The following is a 15,445-nucleotide window of genomic DNA, read 5'->3' as shown; positions in this document are numbered from 1 at the left end:
GTGGGAGATTTAGGGCCTGTCGCTGAAGTAAACAGATAGAGATGGCAGCAGCTTTAGCATTACTTTCCACTCTCTCACAATCCCACCTACAGGGTGCGACAAGCCTAAGCTAAACAAGCTAAATATTGGCTAGTCGTGTTTGCTAACAGGAAGAAGAAAAAAAAACAGACATAGCTCTGAGGCATGCTGTGTTATTTAAATGTTAAAAAAACAGAACATAATTCTTGTTTTGTCAGCCCGGTGCCCTTTTACACAGTCATAATTCTTTTCAAATGGCCTCCAAACTAATTTCACACAGGAGAACCTGGCAGAATACTGCACCCAGAAATGCTAACATGGCTAGCCGTGAATAGGAATGTGCAGTGTGCTGAATGTGCTGTTCATTTCAGGTCTGCCCAGCTTCCACTTCCACAGGTCCACAAGTGTTTTTGAAGGGCTCATCATCATTATATTTAATATTCACTTGACTGATAATGATAATCGCTAATGCTAGGCCTGAGGTGAGAGATTTAGGACCCGCCACTGAAAGAAACTGAGAAAGAAGGATGCTGGAGCTTTAGCATTGCGGTTCATTCACTCCAATAATAATACCACCTACAGGGAGCTACAGGCCTCAGCTAAACAAAGCGAAATATTTATTAATCATATTTGTGAGCCATATTATGTTCTATGCTCTTTTCTTCTGTCAAAATGGCCCTAAAACCACAGCGCTAACTTTTGTTTGGTGGAGTGATGCGGGCAAGGGTAATAAAGCTGTGTGATGAGAGACAGGTTTGCTATAACAATCCAGTTGTAGGTGTTAACGGCGAGGACTGACTGAAGATACTTGACACACAAACATTTGGTCAAGTCTGTCCTGCAAGCTATTGTCCACTGCTGAAAGCCTGGCCCCACAAGTGGCCTGATTTCTGAGGGCTTTTGGCCATTAACAGTAGCTGGTCAGGCTCACTGGGCTGGTTAGCTGTGCTTATCATACTCGGTCAGGTGTGGCTGGTCATGCTGCTAGTTTGACTGGTCAGTGCTAGTCAGGCTGGTCAGGTTCACTGTTCTGGCTGGTCATGCCACTAGGCTGTCTGTTTGAGTTGGACAGCATAGACCAGCACTGCTAGAGACTATTAGAACCAGCATATATTGTGTTTTGCTGAAAGCCGATATGGTGATCAGGTGACCTATGGTGATCTGACTGACTGATCTAGGTCATAGCTGGTCAGGCTCACTGGTCTAGGCTGTCAAAGTAGACCAGGCCCCACCAGAAAACATCACATCAACAGACCAGCACATCTGGTGACCAGCAATACCAGCATACAGTACGTACAGTGTGTTTTGGATTCAGGAATGCTGGTATGGCCATGTTGGATGGCCAGATATACCAGCACCAGATCAGCAGAAACCAGCTTAGCCTAGCAGGGGATTGAACCTGGTACACGCTATTTGTTTGTTTGTTTGTTTGTTTGTTTGTTTTTTCCCCAATAAGGTGACCAACTGTAATTAGCATTTGCATTTTTCAAGGTAAATAACGAACATGTGCTTAATGCTACACAGGCCTGACCATCTTACATTGAGAATTAGCCACAGGGAAGAAGGCTGTCTACTGGATCCTGGAGCATTGCTGTAAAGATTTGATTCAGCGACATAAGGGTTAGTAAGGTCAGGATGTTGGATGAACACCACCCCACCTCATCCACAACTCCTCATCTCTTCCCAAAAGTACTGACTAGAGCACCATCTATCATTCCAGAGAACACAGCACCACTGCTCCACAGCTCAATACCCCTCTAGCCTATGCCTGGCATTATGCATGATGCCAATAGGTTCAGATTCATGTTGATCTGCTCCAGAGAGTCCTATTGTATGACAGTACTTCTCTACAGGGACTAGACAAGCTGTGTGTGTATGCATTTGCACATCCATGTCAGCAATAGGTTCAACCTAAAGCAGCTGAATGCATTCAGTAGAAGGTGTGTCCACAAACATTTGGTAAAAATATAGTGTAGATTGCCATCTCCTGAGGTCTAGGGCCACATGTCAAACATAAGTATGGAACGCTGAGGATCCTAGCAGGGGAGTTCAGTTCCAGAAATGCACCCTAGCCAGAAGGTAATTGAGCTAATTTGGTCCACATGTTGAGCGGCTCGGGTTTGCCCCACAGTTCATCGGATCTGTGAGCTGTGCCGTGACTGCTACATGTATCGCTCTATATAAGCTGACAGGCAGTGTGGGCTATTGTTTAAAGTGATGTCATTCCCCAGAAGAAGGGCATTGCTGCTGATGGATATCTCAGGCTAGTTGACCCACAGCACTGAAACCAGATGCGGCTTTGAGCTGGCGTGCTAGCCAAGCCGAAATGTCGAAAATTAATGAATAAAAACTAACTACCCCACTGTTTTGGGGCGAGATTAAAAGTTAACAACTTCGGACCGGTCCTTTTCTCGGAATGGCAAGTCGTTATAAATGACAGGGGTCCACGTTTCACAATAACGAGGCCTTTTTTTAGCTGTGAAGGAAAGGTGTCTTAATTTCCTCGCTGCTGGAAGAGAAGGAGAAGGGAGGATAATTAAGGCAGCCTGAACACTTTAAATCGACTGGAAGGGAGCTTTTGCTCGCCGTCGCAGAACGATACAGCATAATTGGTGTACCCCGTCAATCCTGATAATCAGAGGGTTTTTTTATTCATTTATTCATTTATTTTTTAAACGTTAGCCAGCTATGAAAATTAAGAGGGCAAGAAACGAGTGATGAAGAGAAAGCACTCTGTGTTCTGGTCCCAGTGGTTCTGGGCTTCGGTAAATCCTGCGTTTGTTGTGCGTTCCTGTTATGATGAGTTAATCAGTCACTGACAGCAGGTGTATGATAGAGTTTCAGGCCTTGGGGAACATTACCATTATAACTCATCCAATTATCATTAGAATTGGACTTTTATGGAGATGTGTACAGCATTGTTATGACACTGCGCATATATTTAGCAAAGATAATGCAGTCGGAATATAGACCCATAGATACAGAACAGTGGTAAAGCAATAGCTTTACAATAGGCACGACATTAACCTTGTCTGACAATGGGAGTTTTCATCATTACGTTACATTGTATTTAATGGCCTATAATCAGTAGCAGTGCGGTGTCTGGACAGGTGGGTGCACTGTGCTTTGTAAGGAATGCTTAATACTGTACACTCTGTGATTAACCTCTTAGACTCTATATGCTTTACTGACAAATTCATAATGAACATTATGATGTAATTCAAGGTATAGAGTTTAGGAAGCTACCGGATCTACATAAGAAATTCTTATTTCTTAAAAGATTTATCTCCTGCACCGGGTGTGAACTTTAGCTTGCTTTGTACAATTGTAAATGTCATCTAATATGATAATTGTGTCTTGTGATATGTAATATGAACATTATGTGCTTGGTCCTAGCAGAACAAAGTTTAGCATTGTATTTCTAAGCTTAGCGCAACCATCTCCTGAGGTCTAGGGCCACATGTCAAACAAGCCTCAAACAAGGAGGTTTCCTGTTCAGAGGAGCTAATGAGCCAACCAATGTCTAGCTAACATGAGCTAGAGTGGTTGACGTATAGATAACATCAGCTAGAATAGTTATTGTCTTACTGACATCATCATGTAGTGGCTAACTGAGATAACTTCATTTAGAGTAGCTAACTGTGAGATAACATCAATTAGAGTAGCTAACTGTGAGATAACATCATCTAGAGTAGCTAACTGTGAGATAACATCAATTAGAGTAGCTAACTGTGAGATAACATCATCTAGAGTAGCTAACTGTGAGATAACATCATCTAGAATAGCTAACTGTGAGATAACATCATTTAGAGTAGCTAACTGTGAGATAACATCAGCTCGAGTAGCTAACTGTGAGATAACATCATTTAGAGTAGCTAACTGTGAGATAACATCATCTAGAGTAGCTAACTGTGAGATAACATCAGCTCGAGTAGCTAACTGTGAGATAACATCAGCTCGAGTAGCTAACTGTGAGATAACATCATCTAGAGTAGCTAACTGTGAGATAACATCATCTAGAGTAGCTAACTGTGAGATAACATCATCTAGAGTAGCTAACTGTGAGATAACATCAGCTCGAGTAGCTAACTGTGAGATAACATCAGCTCGAGTAGCTAACTGTGAGTTAACATCATCTAGAGTAGCTAACTGTGAGATAACATCATTTAGAGTAGCTAACTGTGAGATAACATCAGCTCGAGTAGCTAACTGTGAGATAACATCATCTAGAGTAGCTAACTGTGAGATAACATCATTTAGAGTAGCTAACTGTGAGATAACATCAGCTCGAGTAGCTAACTGTGAGATAACATCATCTAGAGTAGCTAACTGTGAGATAACATCATCTAGAGTAGCTAACTGTGAGATAACATCATTTAGAGTAGCTAACTATGAGATATCATCTAGAGTAGCTAACTGTGAGATAACATCAATTAGAGTAGCTAACTGTGAGATAACATCAATTAGAGTAGCTAACTGTGAGATAACTTCATTTAGAGTAGTTAACTGTGAAATAACATCAGCTCGAGTAGTTAACTGTGAAATAACATCAGCTCGAGTAGCTAACTGTGAGATAACATCAGCTCGAGTAGCTAACTGTGAGATAACATCAGCTCGAGTAGCTAACTGTGAGATAACATCAATTAGAGTAGCTAACTGTGAGATAACATCATCTAGAGTAGCTAACTGTGAGATAACATCATCTAGAATAGCTAACTGTGAGATAACATCATTTAGAGTAGCTAACTGTGAGATAACATCAGCTCGAGTAGCTAACTGTGAGATAACATCATTTAGAGTAGCTAACTGTGAGATAACATCATCTAGAGTAGCTAACTGTGAGATAACATCATCTAGAGTAGCTAACTGTGAGATAACATCATCTAGAGTAGCTAACTGTGAGATAACATCAGCTCGAGTAGCTAACTGTGAGATAACATCAATTAGAGTAGCTAACTGTGAGATAACATCAGCTCGAGTAGCTATCTGTGAGATAACATCATTTAGAATAGCTAACTGTGAGATAACATCATTTAGAGTAGCTAACTGTGAGATAACATCATCTAGAGTAGCTAACTGTGAGATAACATCAGCTCGAGTAGCTAACTGTGAGATAACATCATCTAGAGTAGCTAACTGTGAGATAACATCATTTAGAGTAGCTAACTGTGAGATAACATCATCTAGAGTAGCTAACTGTGAGATAACATCATCTAGAGTAGCTAACTGTGAGATAACATCAGCTCGAGTAGCTAACTGTGAGATAACATCAGCTCGAGTAGCTAACTGTGAGTTAACATCATCTAGAGTAGCTAACTGTGAGATAACATCATTTAGAGTAGCTAACTGTGAGATAACATCAGCTCGAGTAGCTAACTGTGAGATAACATCATCTAGAGTAGCTAACTGTGAGATAACATCATTTAGAGTAGCTAACTGTGAGATAACATCAGCTCGAGTAGCTAACTGTGAGATAACATCATCTAGAGTAGCTAACTGTGAGATAACATCATTTAGAGTAGCTAACTGTGAGATAACATCAGCTCGAGTAGCTAACTGTGAGATAACATCATCTAGAGTAGCTAACTGTGAGATAACATCATCTAGAGTAGCTAACTGTGAGATAACATCATTTAGAGTAGCTAACTATGAGATATCATCTAGAGTAGCTAACTGTGAGATAACATCAATTAGAGTAGCTAACTGTGAGATAACATCAATTAGAGTAGCTAACTGTGAGATAACTTCATTTAGAGTAGTTAACTGTGAAATAACATCAGCTCGAGTAGCTAACTGTGAGATAACTTCATTTAGAGTAGTTAACTGTGAAATAACATCAGCTCGAGTAGTTAACTGTGAAATAACATCAGCTCGAGTAGCTAACTGTGAGATAACATCAGCTCGAGTAGCTAACTGTGAGATAACATCAGCTCGAGTAGCTAACTGTGAGATAACATCAATTAGAGTAGCTAACTGTGAGATAACATCATCTAGAGTAGCTAACTGTGAGATAACATCATTTAGAGTAGCTAACTGTGAGATAACATCATCTAGAGTAGCTAACTGTGAGATAACATCAGCTCGAGTAGCTAACTGTGAGATAACATCAGCTCGAGTAGCTAACTGTGAGATAACATCATTTAGAGTAGCTAACTGTGAGATAACATCATTTAGAGTAGCTAACTGTGAGATAACATCATTTAGAGTAGCTAACTGTGAGATAACATCATCTAGAGTAGCTAACTGTGAGATAACATCATTTAGAGTAGCTAACTGTGAGATAACATCATCTAGAGTAGCTAACTGTGAGATAACATCAGCTCGAGTAGCTAACTGTGAGATAACATCAGCTCGAGTAGCTAACTGTGAGTTAACATCATCTAGAGTAGCTAACTGTGAGATAACATCATTTAGAGTAGCTAACTGTGAGATAACATCAGCTCGAGTAGCTAACTGTGAGATAACATCAGCTCGAGTAGCTAACTGTGAGATAACATCATCTAGAGTAGCTAACTGTGAGATAACATCAATTAGAGTAGCTAACTGTGAGATAACATCAATTAGAGTAGCTAACTGTGAGATAACTTCATTTAGAGTAGTTAACTGTGAAATAACATCAGCTCGAGTAGTTAACTGTGAAATAACATCAGCTCGAGTAGCTAACTGTGAGATAACTTCATTTAGAGTAGTTAACTGTGAAATAACATCAGCTCGAGTAGTTAACTGTGAAATAACATCAGCTCGAGTAGCTAACTGTGAGATAACATCAGCTCGAGTAGCTAACTGTGAGATAACATCAGCTCGAGTAGCTAACTGTGAGATAACATCAATTAGAGTAGCTAACTGTGAGATAACATCATCTAGAGTAGCTAACTGTGAGATAACATCATTTAGAGTAGCTAACTGTGAGATAACATCATCTAGAGTAGCTAACTGTGAGATAACATCAGCTCGAGTAGCTAACTGTGAGATAACATCAGCTCGAGTAGCTAACTGTGAGATAACATCATTTAGAGTAGCTAACTGTGAGATAACATCATTTAGAGTAGCTAACTGTGAGATAACATCATTTAGAGTAGCTAACTGTGAGATAACATCATCTAGAGTAGCTAACTGTGAGATAACATCATTTAGAGTAGCTAACTGTGAGATAACATCATCTAGAGTAGCTAACTGTGAGATAACATCAGTAGGTATTATCTAGCTGACATCAGCTAGAGTAGTTAACTGGCACTGGCACCGAACGTCTGCAGCACATATATTTAAGAGCGTCTTTTCTTAAGTTGAAGTATTTTTGGTGTAACGCTCATAATGAAGGTCCCGTTTATGAAATTGTGGAAGTAGCCCAGGATCCCAGTAGTTGCAGCAGTATATAATGAGATCAGGCAGGCACCACATGTAGCGTGAGCTAATTTGAGAAGTCTTATTGTAGTGAAAAAATGTGAGCTTTAATGGAGTATAATAATGGTTTGGAAAGGCTGGATGTGAAATTGCAGAAGTTTGGTCTCTCGGATGAGAGATTTTCCGTAGATTACTCATTAAGAATCCATTTTCTTCTGCTAATCTTTCGCCAAGCATATGGCTGTGTTCCACAACACAGTTCTGGAGACTCATTCTCTTCTCTCTCTCTCTCTCTCTCTCTCTCTCTCTCTCTCTCTCTCTCTCTCTCTCTCTCTCGCATGCTCTCTCTCTCTCCCTGCCTCTCCCTATCTCTCTGTAGCTGTTCTTTTCATGCTTGCATATGGTCACCAGACAGATGGAAGTGTTGTAATTAGCACTTTCCAGAGACAAGTGTGTGAACGGCGTGTCTAGTAGGAAGCGCTACAGCGTGCCGGAGTTTTACACACACAGTCGCGCACGCGAACCTCTTTCTCGTTAGCTGCGGAGCTCCTCGCTCGCGTGTACACATTCAGAGCTCAAGTAAACACGTTGATCATCACTTGTCTCACTCCACGTCACTGGCAAATTCCACTTTTCCTGTAGTTTCTCAAATGGTCCAGTCTTGCTGATTGTGACATTCAGTCAGTCTTGTTGTGTGAGGATTGAAGAGCTCTTCACCTTATCTAGTACATCTATTCCCTTTAATTGCACCAGGTTAGCGGTGTGTGTTTGGCCTGCATCGTTCTTCACTATAGTGCTTTATAGTTGTCATAGTGTTTATTGTGTTTGAGTGAAGTGGACCTTGAGGTCTACACAGCACAGCATTCAGTGGTGGTTCAGATCTCCCAGTGCGACTCAAGCCCAGAGCACGCTGATCCAACACCCATGAACACAGAGCACATTCAAACACTTACAACGCTGGTGTTAGATGGAGAATGGTGGTGTTTGTTGGGAAATCATGGTGATTAATGGTGGTGATGGATTGAGAATTACGCTGTTTGATGGAGAATGGTGTTGTTTAATGGAGAATGATGGTGTTTGCTACAGAATTTGATGTAGAGTGATGGTGTTTGAAGGAGAATGATGGTGTCTGCTGAAGTGACAGTGTTTGAAACAGGAGGTGGAGATGGTGTTTACTACAGAATGATGGTGTTTGATGGAGAATGATAGTAGGTTGATGAGGAAAGATGATCGAAGGGCAGTGGTGGTCTTTAATGGGATGTGATGATGTTTGGAGAAGAATGATGGTGTTCCAAGGAGCATGATGGTGTTTAATTAATAATGGTGGGGGTGTGCTTGTTTAAGGATATTGGTGTTAATGGTGAGAGAAGAACTGTCTTTGATGGAGAATGGTGGTGTTTACTACAGAATTTGATGAAGAGTGATGGTGTCTGCTGAAGTGACACTGTTTGAAAAGGGAGGTGGTGATGGTGTTTACAACGGAATGGTAGTGTTTGACGAAGAGTGATGGTGTTTAATGGAGAATGATAGTAGATTGATGAGGAAAGATGATTAAAGGGCAGTGGTGGTCTTTAATGGGATGTGATGGTGTCTGTTGGAGAATGTGGGTGCTTATTACAGAAGGATGGTGTTTGCTGAAGTGACAGTGTTTGAAGAAGAATGATTGTGTCTGCTGGGGAATGTTGGGGTTTAATGAGGAAAGATGATTGAAGAGCAATGATGGTATTTAATAGGAAGTGGTGGTGTTTGTTGTGTTTACTACAGAATCATGTTGTTTGTCGAAGTGACAGTGTTTGAAAGAGAGTGATGGTGTTTAATTAAGAGTGGTGGTGGTGGTGCTTATTTAAGGATATTGGTGTTTAATGGTGAGAAAAGAACTGTGTTTGATGGAGAATGGTGGTGTTTACGACAGAATTTGATGGTATTTGAAGGAAAACTATGGCGTTTGCTGATAAATGATGGTGTTTGCTGAAGAATTGTGGTGGTGGTATTTATTCAATGATAATGGTGCTTAATGTTGAGAGAAGTTTAATGGAGAATGGTGGTGTTTGTTGGAAAATGTTGGCGTTTACTACAAAAATTGATTAAGAATGATGGTGTTTGAGGGAGAATGAGGAGAATGATGGTGTTTGCCAAAAAGTGATGGTGTTTACTGGATAATGATAGTGGTTGATGAGGAAAGATGATTGAAGGGCAGTGGTGGTGTTTAATGGGAAGTGATGGTGTCTGTTGTAGAATGATGGTGTTTGCTAAAGTAACAGTGTTTGAAAGAGACTGATGGTGTTTGAAGGAGTATGATGGTGTTTGATGAAGTGGTGGTGCTTCAGGAAGAATGATGGTGTTTGAAGGAGATTGATGGTATTAGCTGGGGAATTATGTATTTTTCCTGATGAATGGTGGTGGTGGTTTTTATTCAAGGATAATGTTTTTTAATGGTGAGAGAAGGACTGTGTTTGATGGAGAATGGTGTAATGGTAGCGTTTATTAGGGAATGATGGTGCATAATGGAAATGTGATATTTATTGGAGAAGGATGGGTTTTAATGAGAATGATAGTCTTTCCCTGAAGCATGGTGATGGTGTTTAATTGAGAAGGATTGTATTTGGGGCAGAAGGATTGTGTTTAATGGAGAATGATGGTATTTAGGGGAGAGGGATTGAGTGATTGTGGTGAAATGATGGTGTTTTCAGGAGCATGATGGTGTTTGAATAGAGTTGAATGGAGAATCATGGTGGTTGATGAGGAACCTTGACCTTAAGAACACTGGGAAATGAACAGCAGAAGAGCAGATGTTCACACAGAAGGAACTGGGGTAAAGCGCCTTCTTCTCCAGCACAGCTTTTTATACAAACAAGGATAAATAAAGAGCTGTTAGAGTACAGGCTTTGACATGTGCTGGATATCATAAATATCACCTTCTCTCATCACATGTCCATAACAGTGAAGAACCCACGCAATTGCGTAGCCTGATATCAGGAAGATTCATTAGCGTACAACCACTGTTCCAGTCGATAGAGGAAGGCCTTCTTGTGGAGTTTCTGCAGGTGCAGCAGACTGACCCTGAGGCTGCAATCCTGGATTGATGATTGCTTTGTCTTCTCCCCCACGAGCCACCCTGGGTGTGGAGTAGTGTGCCTCTGTGTGTTTGGGTGTGTGTGTGTGTGAGTGTGTGTGGCGGTTCTAAACGCGGCAGTCAGATGTAGTTGCTGCTATAGTGAAAGTCTCCTAATTGCTCCTGATTGCCACTGGCCGGCCTGTTCACTCGCTTTATTGCTTTGTTTTGATTCCTTCTCACCTCTCCTCTCCTCCATTTATCTCCCTTGTCTTCCTCCTCTTCCTCTCTCTCTCTCTTGCACGTGTGCTCTCACACTCTCTCTGTCTTCCTCCCTCTCTTTCTGTCTCTATCTCTCTCTGAGGTCCAGTATAGACTGAAGCCTCGTAAAGTGCTGCTGGCTAAATTAATTTTAGCGGCGTATTTCTAGTCAGTGTGTGTGTGTATGTGTGTGTGTGTGTGTGTGTGTGTGTGTGTGTGGGCGCATGCTTGTATAAGGCTGTACAAGAAGGCCAGTTGTAACCCTGTGGCTGACTTAGATGGTCCTTAAGATTATTAGTGGAATAATTAACATTATTAGTAATTATTGCTATTGTTGTTGGTGTTGTTGTTGTTAGTAGTAGTATGAAGCATATTATTAGCATATTACTATTGTGTTATTAATACATATTAATAGTTATTAGTACACTCATTATGTTTACTCTAGTTTATTAGTTACTAACAGGATTTCTGAGCTGTATATATATATATATATATATATATATATATATATAGTGAGTAGTGTAACGAGCTCAGTGACAGGGTGTCATAGTAATTGGCAGGTGAGAAGAATTTCTCTTGAATAGCAGGGTTACAAGCACCTCATTCCACACCCCATCCACAGTGTGAGGTTGAGTACCACTTAACTTGTATCCCCCACCTTCAATAGAAGACCTCCGTCTTCAATCGTACCATTTTGTGGAGGAGAAACCAACACCAGATCACCCTTAGCTGGAGAAATGCCCCTCAATAAAGCTCCAGTGAAGCAGACGTGTCGGGTGCTTGTGAGGCTCTTAGGTCAACGCTTAGGCTAACGTCGTACTTCATAGCCTCACAAACATGCAGATTTTCACAGGTCTTTTACCTCAGCATGGTATTTGAAGGAGACTGTTGGGTAAGGATGGTGTTTGATGGAGAATGGTGGTCGTTCCTGAAGATTGGTGGTGGTGTTTTTTTTTTTACACACCATCATTCACTAACAAACACTATCGCTAATTATTACTATCTCCATTAAATACCATTATCCTCAATTATGTATGATATAAAAACATAGAAATACAATAAATGTATTTTGCTTGTGAGGCTCTTAGGTAGGTCAGCGCTTAGGATAAGATAACGTCTTATCTGATTCACATGGCATCCACTTCACTGGAGCTTCAAAACAGAGCCAGTTCTCCAAGTCTGGATGTTCTGGTGTTGGTTTCCCCTTCTCAAAACCCTCAAAAGCAGATGTATGGACATTTGAGTTACTGCTCTAATTAGCTCTAAATAATGTTAAATAGCCTGTTTGATGGTGGGTTAGCATAGCAAGCTACTTTATGATCTATATGTGTCCACAGCAGTAGCCTACTTCAGACCTTCACTTTAAATATGACATGATAGAAAACCAATACATCAACTTCATACAGATATCTAAATTCTGTTAATATTTCCATCTCAAGTGAAGACATATCTGATTAGCCTAGGATCTCTCATAAATTCTTAATGAAATCATTTTGTGCCCAATAACTATCAAAAAACATGGTAAATTGGTCTGGGGCGGGGGGGGGGGGGGGGGTGTCTAGGGGTTAACTCCTTCAACCCTGTACATATGCACACTCACATATTACACAGCTATTTCAATGTTCTGAGCGAGTGTGTGTCCACATGTGTGTGTGTGTGTGTGTGTGTCTGTGTATAGGGAAAGAGAGGGTGAAAATCATTGGAGGGAGGGGTCCTGATGTCCATGCTGTTGCTACGGCGGCAGCACTGAGCTCTCTTATTGATCAGTTAACAGTTGTTAACTTCAGAGAGCCTGCGGCTGTCTGTCTGTCTGTCTCTCTCTTTGTATGTACGTGTGTGTGTGTGTGTGTGTGTGTTTTGTAGGTGGCAGTGTGTGTTTGTGTGCTTAATGTTTAAGTGGACTGGTTGCAGGCCGAGCCGAGTCTGTTGGAGAAATCTGCCAACTCTAATTGAAGCACTGATCCAACGGCAGCCCCACAGCTCCCGCACTGAGGCTCTCTCTCTCTCTCTCTCTCTCTCTCTCTCTCTCTCTCTATAGCTCTCTCTCTCTCTCTCTTTCTCTCTGCCTCATTTCCATTTTTCTCTGGTTTTCTGTCCCTTCTCATTTTTTTGTTCTTTCTCTCATGTACTTCTTGTCTTTCTCTCCCCCCCCCCTCTCTCTCTCTCTCTCTCTCTGTCTCTCTGTCTCTCGCTCTTCAAAGACGGGGGTAAAATGTGACACTGAAGTGTGTCGGGAGACTCTAGCAGTGCTCTGAATTATTTTTGTTGGTTTCTTTTCCTTTCTTTTCCTCGAGTCCACAATCAACTCGTGTGGAGGGACATCTAGCTGCAGCCTGTGGGCCAACCCCCCCACCAGCAGAATCCTTGGGCAGATACCACCGTTGATACCATTCTGCCTCCCTTAACAGTGTCATACAATGCATTTATTTATTATTTATTTATTGTTTATTATTATACAGAATTTGATTTTGTTATTTGATGCATACATTGTGATAAAATGCTCTCTTGCCTCTTTCCCTGTTATGTTACTTTACCTCAGAATGAAACAAGTGAATTTTCTTTTTATTTGAGTTTTATTTGAGTATTAAAAAGCTGCATAGCATGGGCTTTTGGGCCTACGTTTAGCTTAGCATTGCTTTTAGAACTGTAACAAGAGACGAGCATCTTTGTTATTTTGCAGGTTTACTTACTAGATAGTGCTGCTGTCCTCTCTGTGTCCTCTCGGCGCGGCATGCGGTTGGCTAGCTGAAGAGATTGTAGCTGGTCGGCTGGTGTTAGCTTTTAGCATGGATATCTATGTTTTTTTTTTGAGAGGACGGATTTTAGAGAGAAGAGATGGTAAAAGAAAGAAGAGATGGCTTGTTTTGTGTGGCCGCAGCCGTTAGCTACTTTAGCTGTTCTAGGGCACCATTAACACTAACACCCTTTCCTGTCGGCTCTCACATGCTCTGTCTTCTGCTTCCTCAGAGTCGTCGTCCTCCGTTCACATCCTGATGGACACCACGACTACCAGGACCACTACCAGACCCACTACGGTCTCCATGACGACGTCCACCACCACTACAACCACCACCATGACGACCAAAACCACCACCACAAAGGCTCCACCCCTGACCACTGTTGTTCCACGCACCACTCCTGCTGATCTACAGCCCGCAGGGGGCGCCATCCCAGACTCCAGCACACGGCCCCCGCCCTCCTCCATCCTGCCCAACGTCGCTGTGGAGTTCTGCAACCCCACCGTGGAGGCCGAGCTTACCTGGCCCAAAACACGACAAGGCCTGGTCGCCCTGCAGTCGTGCCCAGCTGGAACTATAGGTGACGTTCGACACTGTGTTTGCTCATTTCTGACATTGATTCAGCAGATGTGCTTGTCCTTGATACACTATATGGACAAAAGTATTGGGACACCTGCTCATTTATTGTTTTATTAGAACAGAGTTTATCCTGATTTTTTTTTTTGCTACTGTCCAGGGAAGAAGGCTTTCTACTAAATTTTGGAGCCTTGCTGTGAGGATTTAATTGCATTTAGTAAAAAGAGAATTAGTGAGAAATTAGTGAGATGTTGGATGATCACAACCCCACCTCACGTATTGGATGGAGAACATATTTGCACTGCTCCACAGCTAAATGCTGGGGGGCTTTGTACCCCTCTATCCAGATCTTTTGCTGATGTCCTGGTGCTACAGGATGCCTCGACTGAATGGTGGTGGCATGAGTGGGACCTACACACTATTAGGCAGGTGGTGTTAATGTTATGGTTGATTGGTGTATACTTAACGTATGGCAGTAAAAGTGTTGTACTATTAATTAGCTGACTAGCTACACTTGTCTGAATTGTGCAGTTGTATTACCAAAAGACGCACAAATATCAGATCGCTAAGGAAATCGGATCAGGGAACGAAATAATTGGATTGTGGCATCCCAAGTCACAAGCACATTTCCCATGTAAACATACTTGTGTTTACTTGTAACTTCTGTTGTTGTCGTCACAGTTTCCCATTAGCAGTAGTCAGACTCAGAGGGCGAGACTGTTTTACCTGAGGCTGTGTTTGTTGATTGTTTATTTTTGCTTATTGTCTCTTTTTGTCACTCCTTTCGCCGAGGTGATGCAAGGGGTAATGTCAAATTAACACTAAACAATATGTCAGCTGTGTGTGTTGGGAGGGGGGTTATAGTGAAGCTAACAGTGAAGCTAATTTGGCTTGGGAGTTTGTTTATTTCTCATTCTCTCAATTGAAATCTCAAGTCTGAACTTTAAATAAAGTTAAAAAGCACACACACACACACACACACACACACACACACACACACACACACACACACACACACACACATATGCACACGCTTTCCACTAATTAGAAGTGTTTGGAGGGTCATGTCATGAAAAACTGATATGCAATCAAATCCTCACCGCAATGTTCTTGATTCCGAAAGAAACAAGTATCAGGTGTCCCAATAATTTTGTCCCTATCTCCAAACTGTCAATCTGTCACTGGTCAGTGGCGTAACAGTTTAGTTTGTTACAGGTCAGTGATGTAACAGCTAAGAGCTTTAACAGGTCAGTGGTGTAACTGTGTAGATTGTGTTACAGGTTAGTGGTGTAACTGTGTAGAGCATGTTACAGGTCAGTGGTGTAACTGTTTAGAGCGTGTTACAGGTCAGTGGTGTAACTGTTTAGAGTGTGTTACAGGTCAGTGGTGTAACTGTTTAGAGCGTGTTACAGGTCAGTGGTGTTACTGTTTAGAGCGTGTTACAGGTCAGTGGTGTAAC

General features: G+C 41.6%; 1 protein-coding gene across 14 annotated transcripts in view; it reads left to right on the top strand.

Moving 5' to 3' along the window:
• The window catches only part of LOC140547107 (adhesion G protein-coupled receptor L3), a 423,620-nt gene that overhangs the window by 287,971 nt on the left and 120,204 nt on the right, over nt 1–15,445 (top strand). For all 14 annotated transcript variants that reach the window (XM_072670638.1, XM_072670640.1, XM_072670645.1 and 11 more), the window contains one exon: nt 13,640–13,990. In XM_072670638.1, the coding sequence (XP_072526739.1) occupies nt 13,640–13,990 (351 nt within the window). The remainder of the gene's footprint in view (nt 1–13,639; nt 13,991–15,445) is intronic.

Source organism: Salminus brasiliensis, chromosome 24 (genome assembly GCF_030463535.1).
Source record: "Salminus brasiliensis chromosome 24, fSalBra1.hap2, whole genome shotgun sequence".
Classification (NCBI taxonomy): Eukaryota; Metazoa; Chordata; class Actinopteri; order Characiformes; family Bryconidae; genus Salminus; species Salminus brasiliensis.
The sequence above is the reverse complement of the archived record's forward strand: the minus strand, read 5'-3'. Positions and strand labels throughout refer to the sequence as shown.